This window comes from Topomyia yanbarensis, chromosome 2 (genome assembly GCF_030247195.1).
Source record: "Topomyia yanbarensis strain Yona2022 chromosome 2, ASM3024719v1, whole genome shotgun sequence".
In the NCBI taxonomy this organism is placed as follows: domain Eukaryota; kingdom Metazoa; phylum Arthropoda; class Insecta; order Diptera; family Culicidae; genus Topomyia; species Topomyia yanbarensis.
The window spans coordinates 414822210-414838287 of NC_080671.1; the positions used below are offsets into that span (position 1 = coordinate 414822210).

At 38.4% G+C, this 16078-nt stretch overlaps 1 protein-coding gene across 2 annotated transcripts in view; it reads left to right on the top strand.

Moving 5' to 3' along the window:
• The window catches only part of LOC131685117 (hemicentin-1-like), a 574669-nt gene that overhangs the window by 511245 nt on the left and 47346 nt on the right, over positions 1–16078 (top strand). For both annotated transcript variants that reach the window (XM_058968577.1, XM_058968578.1), the window contains exons 7-8: positions 14993–15090; positions 15668–16045. In XM_058968577.1, coding sequence (XP_058824560.1) covers positions 14993–15090; positions 15668–16045 — 476 coding nt within the window. The remainder of the gene's footprint in view (positions 1–14992; positions 15091–15667; positions 16046–16078) is intronic.

The window sequence follows — 16078 nt, forward strand, 5'->3', positions numbered from 1 at the left end:
TTTCTAGCTAGCTCTAGCTAGTTTCTAGCTACGCCGCAAATTAAGCTGTGACGAAACGATAACCCAGCACGAACAACCACAGACGGAGCTCCGTGGTGGAACAACAAGTGCTCAGACATGTACGCGGAAGAGTTCTCCGTGTATAACGCCGTTCAGAGCAATTAACCGATTAACCCCCGTATCTTCAGGATTTACGTCCCGTTTAAAAAGACAATGAAGAGCTTGAGAAACACCAAAAAAACGCAATTATTGGCACCGGTTCGTTGACCTATTAACTAGGGAAATATCGAAGTACTCTTTCGGAGGACGGCCCGATATATGCGTAACCGGGCGGTACCAATAAAAGCGTGAAACATTCAAACTTCTGGGTATCCATTGTTGCCAAAAAGGCCTATCCGTACAATGATCCATCACAGAAGACCTATATCGTCAGGATCCCTTACGATACCGTAAATGAATCACAGTTGTCGATGGTGAAATTCTGACTTGCTATCTTATCCTGCAATAATCAACTTGTTGAAGAATCAGCTTGACTCTGCGAAAATACAAGAAACAAAATGTGTGAGACGCTCCATTCTAACAAGCTTGCTGATATTGCGTAATTATGTGGCCGGATTTCTTTGCTAGAAGTAGAAAGTTCATTCTTTCATATCCTAAAGTTATACAGACGCCGTTTTTTTCTCTTGTTAAAGTTATCCTACAAAACACACCACGGCTGTACGTCTTGATCAACAACTGATATTCTTTTCGCCTATTCAAACTTTGTTTTCAACAATCGTGTTTCACCCTTCGCCGCTTTCCATGGGCTAGCACTCAGCAGCAGCAGTTCGATTGTTTACATGTGCCTTTTCGTGGTCACATTGCGTGTTCACTGGTCGCTCACTTTATGAGTTATTCTTCTGCCATTTCCGCGTCCCGTCGGTCAGCCTTGGCTGTTTACCTTTTTACGATTGACGATTTCGTGGAACGAATTTTGCACCGGGTTGGCGCAACTTAGCATTCGTAATAAGGCAAAAAATAATAGTAATTTTTACGACCTGTTCGTGATCGGGTGCCATTCATCCATCTAACATGTTTGGTGTTTTATTTTTCTCTTTATTTTCGTGCCATAATTTTCTTTGCAAATCAGATTCGGCGGCGCGGGATCTGGTTAGAATTGAAATTCCACTGTGTGGCGTAAATAAGTGTGGAAATCTCACTGACACCTCCCCGCTTGGTTATCGTGATTTATGTGTGGACCGGTGGGAGCTCCACGAGGAATGAAAGCTAGCACACCCGGACAGGTACAACGATTTACCTACGCTTCGTGTTGGTGGCTTTCGGAAAACCATGGGGTGGTGAAAAAATTGAATTAAAGCTCTGTGAAATGAAATGTGTTCAGGTGGAAAGCTGAACCCGAAAGGACCTGCTCACGCCACGGCGGCGGCGGCGGCGCACCGTTGATTTATGAAATCCGCTGACTGTAGCCGTCGTTGTCGCCACTGACTGTCGGATCCGATCGGATCGGAGCTGTCTGTCCGCCGCTGGACAGCGCTGGACGAAAAATGAAATATTGTCAACGGATAGATTCGTGACTCGCTGCTGGTAGAATGCCTGCGCCGAAACTGATGCATATTTCGAAATTATGACTGACATCTGGTTTTCAACGAGATTTTGCGGCTTTCGGGGTTTGGAATTTAGACTGTGATTGAATTAAATTGGACGTATCACAGCGGCCATAGAAGCTGGCACGGGCTCGTCTTTATTACGTTGATATTACTTGTTCCTAAATTAGGGCCGAAACTTTTCCAGCGCTTTCGCTGGGTGGTGGCCACCACAATAAACCGCAAGTATCCTGTTTATAGCCTCAATTGCAAGGGGTAGGGGAGAGGGGAGCACTGAGAGACTACTCACTTAATAAGCACTTGCAACCACAGTGAGCTGCATTCACATGTAGTTGGATAGCTCGTACTCTTGGTCGAACTAAAGGTTGGACTATTATTAAGTTCGTGAAAATAGCTATTCACTTCAGACGAGGAACTAACAACTCTCGTGCTATTTCCGTTGGCACTATAAAACCAGACCGTCTGGAAAAGAGGAAAAGTTTAAATTTAATTTAATGATACGGCCAGTCACTGGAGGGGATGACTAACAGAACTAGGCAGTTTGGTTAGTGGTTTCTAGCAATTAGATAGAGCAATAGGTAGTTAATGTTATTATACTTTTTATTAGTTAGTTTTTCAGGAAATTTAAAGGTATGACTATTGACCAGGTTCAGGATGCCAGAAAGTATTTACTATTTTTTTACGAGTGAGTTTTATGAAATTTGAAATTTATTGTTGTGCATATTTGAAAATGTTTGACAAGTTTTAATGTGAAAAATGTGTGTGTTTTAAAATCAAAACGAACGACGCTCGATAATTTCTTACTTTGAATTGATTCGTTAACCCTTAAAGGCGCAAAGCAATTTTTTTCAAATTTTCCGAAAATTGTCTCTCAGCATTAATACGTTACTCTGATAATTTTAAGATGGTTTTCGCAATGTTGTTTTAAAACAACATTGCGCATTTAAGGGTTAAGGTTGGCATTGAATTAGTGGAGAATGCTATAGCATTATCAACAAATATTGAGAATACTTGGATTGACGTGGAAAATTCATCAGAAAAAAATGGAATTGTTCGAACGTCGCCTTTTGATGCTTGATCAAATCAAAACAAAAATCATAATCACTGTCGCCAGAACAATTGAAGAAATTAGGAATATAATATGCAGCATTGCCAGTTACAACGGATTGATCGGGTTGCGAGGAAAATTAGATTGTGATTGGAAAAATTTATAAAAATTTCTTCGAAAGGTTTTCAGAATACCTCGCAGGAGGAAGGAAGGATATTGTAATGTTTGTAACCTGTTAGGGTAATAATTTAGCACAGGATGGAAACCAGTTTTTGCCTATTCAATCCGTAGAGTATATTGTTTATTGCAATTTAACTCACAGCTGTATGTATGCTCGTTCATGTTTTATACGTAAATTTTGTTGAAATAACTGTCCATAATTCTTGTTATTAGTCCACATAGGTGTAGTAATTTTCGCTGTTTTCTTGTGTATAAACAACATAGGATTAGATAGGCCTCATCTCTTCTCTTGCTGTCGAAAAAATATGCTGAATGCGTGGCTCGGTGGGTTGCAGCGACAGCAGTGGTGGAGGGTGTGTTGACATCGACCTAGAGGCGGCCATCGTAGTTTTGGTAGTTAGTTTTGGACAACGTAGTTCGTTCTTTTCGATCAGGAACGTTTCTTCGCGGGACAATTCCAGCCCGCGAAATTACGCGTATGATTGCAGAAGAAAAGCTTGTCCTTGCTAAAATGCTGGCCCGTGGTCCGAGAGAGGTTTGTGGAGTATGTCGCCGACAAGCAGTGTGACCACTTTTGGATGAGGTAAGAAGGGGCGGCGAAACATTTTACACCCGAGTGGGTAGAAAGCATAGGGTGAGGGGTCCATTAGTAATGGAATTGTGGTACATCGACGTTTTCAAATGTGTGTAATGCGAGATACATGCGTTACACATCTAAATTTTTTTGAAATGGTTCAAAATTTCGAGTGGGTAATTACCCACTCGGTTATTTTTGAGTGGGTAGTACTGCCCATACTACCCATGCTATCCGCCGATAAGGAGGTAAGAGTCGTAGATTTACTCCTATTCGCTTTCTCGTGTCAATATGGAGCTGAAATGGAACTTTGCTGCGTTTTTCACTAATTTGAGTCAATACTTTTCTTTTTTACATAAAAAATATTTCATATTTCGTCTTTGAACCAAGAATCAATTTTTCTGTTTTCGCTGGCATGACCAACACCACAATTTTGGCCAAGATCTTCTCTTGATAAATGGCAATTCTTTGTATTATCGTTAAGTATTGAAAAAAATCACTTCTTTTTTTATTTCGATTACAGAGGTTTTAACCTTAAGGTCATTCGTCTCTTCGGGTTAGAAAAATCTCTTATGAAAAATTTCTAACCCTATGTGTGGGTCGGGACTCGAACCCAGGTGCGCTGCGTACAAGGCAATCGATTTACCAACTACGCTACGCCCACCCCACTCACTTCTTTATTAGATTTGCACATTATTCTTTAAATACAGAAGAACGAACTCCGACTCTATTTCATACTTGGCCTGCGAGCGAAGAGAATAGTAATTTCGATGCGCGATAGAGGGAAGCACGCAAGCGTTGCTATCCCTAAAATCGATGTTAACTCACGCCGAATGAGAAAATAACTGAGCTTTGTGGCATAAACTCGACAGCTGATATATGCGAAAAACTGAAAATATGAAAATATATATGAGAAGTAAATATCTTTAGAAAGATTCCAGATCCCACATCACCATTTAGGATCATTAAAAATAATAGATCAATGATATGTATGGCAGATCGCAGATGGCCAAGGTATCACGAATATTGGGTGGTCTACCTCAGACTGTAAAACAATCTTCTAACCGGGACCTGGCACCACGACATATAGAATACGCCCAAATAACGTGCTCGATGTCTTGGTAACCTTTGCCACACATGCATAGTTTACTATAAAACAATGTGTTCGATATGAAAAAGACCCACATTATTAGTATTGATTAGACATGAGGTTGGGCATCATGCGATGAAAAACACGACCTACTTTCAACTCCTCCAACCATGTTTTTGATTATGCTTTAGGGATAATGGAGTGTAACCACCATCGCACCAGCTAATTCTACGACATAAACGAAACTAGGGTCATTGATAAAGATTTCGAAGCTAATGAACATTTCGATATATGATCCGCGAAGAACATTTTTTTATTTATTTGCAAAAATGCTTCGGATCCCCCACGAGCGTAGATGATCCCGAATTCCACGAAAATGGACGTGTATTCTACGCAGAACGGGGAACCTGAATCTTAGAGAAATATACGCAAAAGAATTAATATCTTGCAAATGTACCTGAAGTACACGCTCATAAATTTGCGTTGCGATTGAAGGTCGTCTAGCCAACAAAATTCCAATAATCTGCAATGGATTCATAATCTCGCGTCGGATAAGCAGACGAAAAGTGATATCCCAGAAATGGAGTATGATCTCTTGCTATACGCAAACAACAATACTGTATTAGTTCCAAGGTAATAATGTACCTCTGTGACAGGAACCGCGCTACCGTATCGCTATGCGAAAAGTTTTTGTGTTTTTCTGACAATAATTTGTACGAATAGTTGATTGACTTTAACGGTGAAATTTAGCCGAGATAACAATTGCTACAGAATCGCAAGCTCTCTTATAGACCCAGTATACAGAAACCATTTGCTCTTTAGAGAGTATGCTAGTTGAATTTTTGTTATAAGTAATTTAAGCCAATCGTTCGTAGGGTACCTTTGCTAAAGGCAAATTGAGTTTTGATTACAAATCGTTTACCTTAACCAAATTGCCTAGGTCTAGTAGAATAGTATTGCAATCGGCCAATACGAATTGTGGTCATAAGTTGGTTACTCTTTTTTATGAATAACAATCACTGTTATTAGTCTCCAGTACCATTGACCAATGCTCTGCTGCTTGTATAATCTCAATTATCGACTCTTTGCTGGATACGGCAGATTTAAAAAAAAATGAGTTTAATTCTGTTTGTCCCATGTCATTGTTTTCATAGCACTAGTTCACCTGGGAATTTATCGATAAATATTGAATGTTTCAGTTCACCGGTGACAGGTCGTGAACAATTTTCTGTTTGAGAATAGAGTACGATCATACCGTTCTTGAAAAGTCGAATATTCCTTGTTTTTTTTCGAAACAATCCATCATCGTTTTGGTTACATGACGATTTCTGCCTAAGAGTTTATTCAAAGTTTGAACGAAAAAGATTCGCGCGTGCCTATTCGTGTGCGGGATCAGCACCACCGTCAACAACCTTATCCAGGTTCACTGCTCTAGTTGTTCTCTCTTCCGGAATTCTAGTTACATGTCCAGCCAACTGTAGTCTGCCATGCTTTATAAGTATAGCGATGGCAGCATATTTATAGGCATGTTCTGCATGTTTGTACACACTAACCAGTCAATGATCTGTTTCTTCTTCTATGTTAGGAAAAAAGTTTGTACACGTCCTGAAGCTAAGGAATTGTACAAACGACAACAATTTACTGCATCCATTTCTACGTCGGAACTCTCATTACTGTGCGACAGTTCGATTTTGACAGCTTCTCTTTTAAAAGGCACAAAAGGCTCTTCATCTGCTCTACAATCGACTTCAATGGTGTCTATGTGATCCGGAAGCCAAGAAGCATGTGCATTCTCGTAATTATAGTGCCGTTCCTTCGAACACCAGCTCTTAGCATCGCACATCGACCAACAATATCGCACAAATTTGAAAATTTACTGGTTGCTCAAAGTCTCCCACAATTTGTTTCACATTCTTTGTCAAAGTACTGTCCTCTCATACCACTTCAGAGTTTTTCGGTTTGAATAATCTGTAGAGTTCATTGATGATCGGTTTGCACTACACTGTCAGTTCTTAGGATGCAATGTAGTTTCTAGGATATCCTCTGACTTTTCATCATATCGAATAAGCAGTTCAGTTTGCATAGTGCATATTTAACCAAAAAATCAGCATTATCTAAAAAGATGGTTTCTAGGCAGCAAACTGCAAAAAAATTAAAAGCGTTCAAGAATATATTGATGAAATTGTAAACTAATATAAAAAATACTATCAATACATGCCTAAAAACATTATTCAGTGTCCGTGGAATCTCTTGTATGTAACTTACTACCGCGCTTGGCGACCTTCTTTCGCGGGAAACATTCGTTTGCTCGTCAGCGGCATCGTGAGGATCACTCAAATATCTCATGTTGTCATTCACGTCAAAGTTATCATCGATAGAGCTGTTTTGGCGTTCGTGATCATTCTTACCTCGTGTACGTATATTATCGGTATTGACTTCTTCGCAGATGGAGCTGGCTTTTAGTTTGGAGGTGTTGGGCGCTGTTTTTGTGGTGATGCGTTTCACTGGGCATCTTCTGCGCAAGATGTACCGTCTGATTATAGTGCTGACATGTGTCCTTGATGGATGCATAACGTGGTTTGTGAAATTTTGATTCGGTTTGGTTTGATCGGTGAGAGCAACGTTAAGAAATTCAATGAGGGTCACTTATAGGATCCGATAAAGTTTATTGTATTTTCTAATCAATGAAAAAAATATTCACGTTTGTAACTATGTTATTTCCTGGGACGAAATAGGTCACAACAGCATTCCAATTTGTGAGAGAAACCTCACATCATGCATTCTAGAAATTCGTTAGCCTGTACTCCAAATGATGTATGTATGTTTTCGAACTGTTTATTTTTATTGTGCGAAAATGAATACCAGTCAAATCTATATTTGGAAAAAAAATCAATTTAAATATTATTCAGTATTCTCGTTTATTCCTGCTCTAATGCATCAACCGATTTCGGTTCGATTGGTTTCGGAAACCAATCGAGCAAAGGATGCGTGATTGTCTATTTGATATTAGATTTAAGAAATACTATGAAAAGTGAACCAATATTGAGGGCAAAAGATAGCAAAAATTAATGGGCGTACATGATAGAAATTCAATTGAAAAAATCGAATTTAAAACTTTCGAAGAATTCTGCAGCAGTTTCAGTAGATTCCACGAGAGAATCGGTAGATCCTCAGAAAGGACAAAAATCCGTTGATTTACGGAAAAATCTGGCAGCTCTATGGGGTTGCACGAACTGCAGATGTAGGACTACACTAGCTAATGTCAAATAGATCATTTTTTAGTATATTTGCATTAATATTATCTTAAATATGTTTCTTTCGTACAGTTTAAGTACAACCAATCAACATCGAATATTGAACAAAACCTTCTTGCTTATCTAAGAATTATAATTTTCCAATAACTTTTTTTTTCCTTGAAAGTGCTCAACTTGATTTTTTGACGGTAGGTAGGGAACATATTTTCCTATCTTGGAACAAAATTTCATCCAAATCAAAGATGGGTTTTTTTCGTAAATCGAATTTAAATTTTTTTTAAATCGATTGTGTTCAGTGTATGTGTCGATAAAGAATTTTTTCAATATTTTTATTCAAAGAATGGACTTATTTTGTGAAAATCACTCTTACAACCTTTATTGTAGGATTTTTCATGTTTAGACCATGTCCATGTGAAAAAAATTGACAAACAAAAGTTTGACCCTTTTCAAAACACAGTATAGATCATTTTTAGAAAAACAAAGTATGCAAAGTGGCTTTTTGTGACAAAGGACTCATGTACAGAAAGTTTCTTTTTTTTTTGTTCGAGTTGGCGCGAAATTCGCCTATATGGTTGGTGTTAAGTCAGACCGGACTAAGTCACAAAATCTTAAAAACTGCGATAATCATAGCACTGGATAAAAAAATTTCTTCAGTTGCATTCCACTTTCATCAAATTTGAAATATGTTACAATAAGCCAGAATCATGGCATTTTTTTCAAATTATATAGTAAAGGATGCTGCGATTCAAACTTTGAACTCGTTTTCTCGAAATCACTACAATGTCGCTTAGTCTGGTCTGAACTAAAACCGACCAGACCGGAATCTCAATCTGGAAAAATTGTACTGACATTTCGATTGTGTGCAGAAAAAAACACGGACCGATGCTGAACATTTATGTTATAGACAATTTTTCATATGTAGAACAAGGACTTCGATGCGTTTTTGCAACGGTTTTTCGAGTGACGGTGTATAAACTTTTAGATTCATTAATAGGCTTTGTAATATGTATTAGCAGAACCCAAGAATGAAAGGCTGAGTGGAAATAAATCACGTGAAATAAATGCATGGATTGAACGTAAATACTACGCCTTCGTTGCGCTTTCCATCGAGTCGCGTAAATTTGAAGCTAAAGAAAGCTTTAGTCGTTCCGCAACGAAAGCATATATTGCTATCATGCACGTAAGCAATGCAACTGCAAAATAAATTGTGTGAGCCTTGGTATACACATTCGCCTCAAACATTGAACCCAAGCGAGCGGTGTACAATGCTCGAATAAAACAGTTTTGTGAGTACCTCGTGTACGTACAGGAATGGATGATATGCACCAATCAACACTAGCAATTATGGGTGGAATGAAAGAGACAGCTAGTACCACGACTCTATATTCACTATGTACGCACATGGAGCACGACTGTACAGGCGATCTTGTGCATGTGTTGCGTTCAAGATTGTACATAAAACGTGTGCTTGAAACGAGCACAGAACAAGGGAGAGCATGTTGTTTGATGTTCGTTTGTTTGGACAAACTCAGTTGCCTGTTGAACGGCGAGCGTTGTGTATCTCCACAATTAGTGTAGTATACCTACACCTCATCATAAGCCTTCCGTGATGAAAGATAAGTCTGCTCAATAGCTGCCGAAGCGCTCTACTTGCTATTCAGCAAGCAACTGAGCTTATCCGACCAAATCTGTTTCGTAAATAGTCGATGATGACGTCATTCATAGCAGCGTAGCACGCTAGGTACATCATTCTGTCGTGCCAGACTTGGGAATCGTTACATTATGTGTGCAAATGCGTGGTATTTTGGCTTGTCATTTTGTTATTTAATATTTCAATTTTTTTTAATGGCGTTATATCAAAAGTATAATGTTTTACCTATTGTAATCTATTCTTAGAACTATTTCTCAACGATATATCGAAAATTTATCATGAAATGGCTGAATTATAAACTTTTAAAACCTGACCACTTTTCGTTACATATTTTTGTTGTATTTGAAAAGTGCATGTCGAAAAAAAGTCGTAGTCCTACGTCAAAATTCATCAAATGTCCACAAACATTTGTAAAAACAAAGGTAAATTCGGAAGAGATGCCGCATGTGTCGGTAAGACTCTGCACCGTGGTCCAAAATTGAAAAGTATTGAGTAAAAGTAGTTTTAGCTCTTGTTGATGTTTTCGTGGTTAGGTGTTTTCAGCTAAGTTTCATGAAGCTTGACTATGACTATAAATCGGTTAGCACCTTCTTTTTTAAGGGGTGCTCACATTTCTAGAAACATTTTTTATCCAACAATATGAACATATTTTTCTCTTACAACCTTGTGTAATCAATAAGTTGGAGTAACTTTACTAATAATACAATTTATGTATATGTTTGTACGCGAGATCTATGTGCTAGTAAGGGTTCCTTAAAAGCAGTTTTTGACGGTTTCTCCGTACAATGAATTTATATCACATATATTTATTCTTGAAAGTTTCATTTCGAAACATTATTTCGATAAAATTTACCATTCTATTCCAATATTGACATTAATCGAAATCAATGCGTTCAAGATAGAACCAATACTTAGATACATATCGCCTGATTAAAGAGGGGAGGGGGTAAGGGTTTCAGCGTAAAAAAAAACACTTTTTTGTGATTTTTTTAACAATACTTTTGTACATTATAGTGTATCAATTCAATAACATGCTGTAATTTTTATATGCCAAAATATCGGCAAGCGACTCGGTGACGAAGCTTTTTGTAGAACGACTCTGGAAAAACCTGTTTTAATCCACCTAGAGGTGCAATTGTCCCTTTCTCATTTCTCCAAACTATGATTTAATAGCTGGTTCGTACAATATAACATTATGGAAATGTCTTTCATTCTTATTACACTTGGTAAGTATATATAAGAGCACCTTTTTGCATTCATCGCGGTATCGGTTTGAATCGGAGTTTTCTATGTGATCGCACTCCACAACCCGTAACCCTGGAGCCGGAAGTCGGATGGAGATGGAATTTAATATAAGTTTCCGGGGACGCAACACCTTTCATTTGAGACTAAGTTGATCAAATCGGTCTAGCCATTTTCGAGAAACCAATATAACCGTTATTCTGAATTTGGATGCTTCCGGATCCGTCGATGGTGGCCAGTGTGGCCAAAGAGACTTTGCATGACTGTTGGTGACCTAGATCTACAAATTTAACAGTTGTGTTTACATTTTGGAAAAAAATTCACCTTTTTACATTCATCGCAGAATTCGTTAGAATCGGGATTTGCTGCGTGATCGTACGTATCACCCTGTAATTTAGGAACCAGAACTCGGATCCACACAAAATTCAACAGCAGCTGATGGACCTTTCATTTAAAATCAAGTTTGTCAAAATCGGTTCAGAAAATTCCGAGAAACTGATGTGGACAAACCAACAAATTTTGTTTTGTAACCATACTCTTCAACTCGTAATCCGGAACAAGATGTCGGTTGAAAATGAAATTCAATAGCAACCTATGGGAATATGATACCTTTCATTTGAATCTTACTTTGTAAAAATGGGTTCAGCCATCTCCGAGAAACCGATGTGGACATTTTGTTAACAAATCCGTACATACACACACATACATACATACATACATACATACACACATACATATACACAGATATTTTGCGATCTCGGCGAACTGAGTCGAATGTTATATGAGACTCGGCCCTTCGGGCCTTGGTTAGAAAGTCGGTTTTTGGAGCAATTGCATAACCTTTCTATATGAGAAAGGCAAAAGAATAATATTTAATTAGCTTAATCAGCATGAGTTCAATGTTATCTTCATGTGATTATATTTTGAAATGTTGGTGGAATTGGTTTGAAAGTGGTGGGAATGGGGGGGTTAGTAGAGTGAGAGTGTAGGATGCGTCAGAAATCCTTCATCTTATTTCGGTATTCCGAGTGGATGAAGGAAATGCGGGCATGAGGGTGGTCCAAGGGGAGGGGAGTGATGAAGGAGGGAGGTGTAAGGGCAAGGCGGGGGGGGGGGGGGGGGGGAGGGGCGACGACGCAATACTCAACTGCATATTTTGCCTTCCATTTGAGACTTGGTTTGAGAAAATCGGTTCAGTCACCAGCGAAGAACCGATGTGACATTAATTGTGGAATATGCCCGGAATTCCGGACTTCCGGAATAGTTGATAGTGGACAATATATTCAAAGAATGTTTGATTGGCAATCAGTGATCTAGATCTGCGATTAGAAGTAATTTGGTGACCATTTCAATAGTTTTTAGCCTCTGAGGTACCGATGTACCGATTTATATGGAAAATTCCAGTGTATCCTTACCAACACCCCTGTAACTCCAGAAATAAGAGTCAGAACCGAATGAAATTCAGCAGTAGTCAATGGTATTACTGTATCTTTCATTTGAAATTAAGTTCGTAAAAATCGGTAGAGAATTCGTTGTGGAATGGGTGTGATATTAGCTTAGGAACTTGGCGGGTTCCCCGAGGGCGTCATGAACCGTCATAGGTGGCCAATGTGGTCAAAGCTGCTTTGATTGATCATTAGTGATCCAGACCCGCAAACTAGAGTAATGTTACATCAATTTTAATATGTTTTACATCATTTGAACATCATGGTGGTACCAGTTTATATGGGAATTTGCTGTGTGACCGCACTCTTCAACCCGTAACTCCGGAACCGGAAGTCGGATCAACTAAAAATTCAATAGCAGCTTATGGGAGCGTTATACCTTTCAGATGAAACTAAGTTTGCGAAAATCGGTGCAGCCGTCTCTGAGAAAATTGTGTGAGTTTAAATGGCACACACACACACACAGACATTTGCCGATCTCGACGAATTGAATCGAATGGTGTATGACACTCGGCCCTCCGGGCCTCGGTTAAAAAGTCGATTTTTACAGTGATTGCATAGCCTTTCTTTATATGAGAAAGGCAAAAAACATGATTTGCGGTGTTACCTGCCATTCAAAAACTACTTAACCGATTTCTTTTAAACTTATCATACACATTCAATGTTGAAATTACCTAACCCCTACTTTTCTGCTCCGTGATGCAAATCATACTTACTTTGCAGTTGTTCTAATGTAAAAAACTTTCAGAAATCAAACGGAACCTTTTTGACCTTTGTCCGAATAGGAGAAGTTGGGGTTATAGGGCCTTTTGTCACTAAAATTTTATCATTTTATCGTGCATATAGCTCTATTATTCTTAAATCAATCTTCATAACATGTACCTTGTTGAACGTGAAAAGTTCTGAGGAATACATAGAAAATAGATTCGTTACCGGTAAAATTCAGAAACATCAAATTTTTTGACATTAACTCTACAAATCACATTTTTTCATTAAATGTCCTAAAACCTCTACTTCTCTTATTTTTCCAGGATGAAAACATTTCTCATGTGATCCCCAAGCGTAATTTACACTAAAAGTAGTAAATTTAATAAGAATTTTATTGTTAAATGGAGTTATATGCGCGATTTCATGATAAAAATGTGATATCGAGACTATATGTCTGATAATTTGATGTTTCTGAGTTTTACCGATAACGAAATTATTTTTTTTGTTCCTAAGGATTTTCCACGTTCAACAAGGTACATTTTATTAAAATTGAGTGAAGCATGATAGAGATATATGCACAAGAAAATGAAAAAATTTAATTTGAATGATATAAGGGCCCTATAACCCCAATCTGTATGATTTGCATCACGGAGCAGAAAAATTATTAAAAATAGGGGATTTCGGGACCAAAATGACCCAGTACCCCACTTTACCGTATTTTTCTAGAAACGGAAGTATCTCCATTCAAATACAAAGGTTATTTCCTTTAAAAAGATAAATTATAATTCTTAAAGTGTTACTTCAAAAGTTATACCATTTAATATATTTTTCCTCCATATTTTCCCATATCACCAATTTCAAAAAATTTCAAACGAAGTGGGAGGGAGTCTAGAATTGTCCAAATAATGCGAAATTTGGCATCTGAGCTTACTTTAACATTTGTCATAATAAGAGAGGGGGAGGTCAAGGTTTTTTGGTCAAGTCTCCCCACTGCGGGGAGACTTGACCAAGGCGTGGGGAGACATGAAAAATCATAAAAAAATATAAAATAAAACATACTGTAATTAGTTTTGTCCATATTGTCGAGATCTTTAGGTAGCAGTAAAAAATATAAAAAGGTTGCGTTTGATAAATTTCGATTTTTTTAATGCATTTCTTTTTAAGAATTAACTGTACTGCTTGCATTGCATGTTGACACATCACGAAATCAGTCCTACTATTGCTAACTTTGTTCAGATAGATAGATAGATAGTAGATACCAAAGCATAATAGATATCAGAAATTTTGTATCTTTCTTCAGCTAATTGCCACTTGGTCAAGTCTCCCCATAAAATCTTGGTCAAGTCTCCCCAACATTCGTTATTGCGTTCAATGTCATTCAAATTCATTCTAGTAATAACTATTCCAATGTTCCAATTTATGTAAAATCATTTCACTGCTTCACAAAGATAAAGATGGTATATTAGTACATTAATAGTAATTAGTAGTCGAGTAGATATGTCCATACAATATTTGATAAAAAAATTTCATTATTTAATGCAAATTTATTAATCACGTAATATTTTCCGTAAGGAAAGAATTTTTCATTCCAAACTTTTAAAATTACTTTAAGGGATCGAAACAACTATAAAAATACTTTTGAAAAAAAAATTAAGAATCGAATAGAAGACGCCATAGCCAAAAATAGAATTTTGCGCTTGGTCAAGTCTTCCCATGTTCCCCTACATGATATAAGGAGGTAGCAATGATTTTCGTAAACAATTCACAACTCAACAGATTTTTCCATGTCTGTCCAATTTGAATTCAAGTTTCCCGTAGCTCTACTATTCTTTCGAACAAGTTACATAACAACTCTATTACACCGCCGAGGTACCCCTCACAATTTTCTGGTCGTTTATTTAAATTACGTGCATGTTCATCGTAAGTGATTAATTAATCTTTCAAAAGCCTTGTTGCCTTACCCGGTAGCACCCCATTTCGAATCAACGACTACAACCCACAATGTAAGATTGGGACATTTCATCATTAAACATTACATTATACGGTGCCGGCTGGTTTGAAAAATTATCAACTACTAGTTCCTCGGAAAAGCTCCACCCTATCGTTGTTAGCCTGCCGGAACGGCCTTTGCTCATTTCGTTTGCTACATGATTTTTTTTTCTTCTCTTTTTTTTCCTCCGTTTCTGTCGTTTGCAGATCCACCCGAGATAAGCGTCGAGAATCCGATCGTGTATTCCGGCGAGGGTCAGGAAGCGATGCTTGTGTGCATTGTGCACGGCGAATCACAACCGGAAGTAAGTAGTTTTCCTCATTTCCCCTTTAGCCGAGCGGAGCGGAACGACTACGACGACGACGACTACGACGACGACAACGACAACGCAAACGATGGACGTAGCACGCAAGTGCATGTCGTGAACGATAATGGTTTCCGTTTGGTTAGCCGTTTGCGGAATATTTAGGTTGACTTTTTATCAGTTATCCCTGGGCTGCTCTTTTGGGCGGGTTCGATGCATCATGTTCAAGCGAATTGGAAGGGGAATTTTTTCTAAGAGCATCCTGGGGATTTTTGGAGAGAATGAAAAGTAGAATGATGGAATTGGTGACCTAAATTAACGATAAAAGCTTTATAGAAATTTTCAATCTGATGGAGCTCGGGACACAAAATTTAGTTATGGACAACATTTTAGACAGAGAAACATTTTGGTAGCAACATGAAAGATTAATAATATTATATGTCACCTTTTTATAAATATTGCAACATCAAACTTGATGCTTGTTTGAAACTAACACCCTCTGACGGAAGCAATTATTTTTCCCCCATTTCTCCTTTGTCTTTTTCTCGCTCTTCTTCCTTTTCAACCCCCACTGAAGGTACTGTGGCACAAGGACACGATGCAGATCGATCAAACGGAGCGGCATGTGATCGAGAGCCGTGGGGCACGGCACACCTTAATCATCCGTAAGGTGCACCCGCAGGACTTTGGCAACTACAGCTGCATAGCGGACAATCAGCTGGGTAAAACGCGGAAAACGGTTACGCTCACAGGGAAGCCGAAGGCGGCCGTATTTCGCTCGATGCCCAACAGCCAGTGGAAGGATAGGTACAACATTTCCTGGATCGTCGATTCACACTCGCCGATCGAGGAGTACAAACTGTACTACCGGCTGGTCGATGGGGACATCCTGCAGAATCATGACGGTCTCTATATGGACAGCAGGAAGTCGCACCACACGTACATGGGCGGCAATGTGAGTGTATATTGGCTAATGACACACAATTAC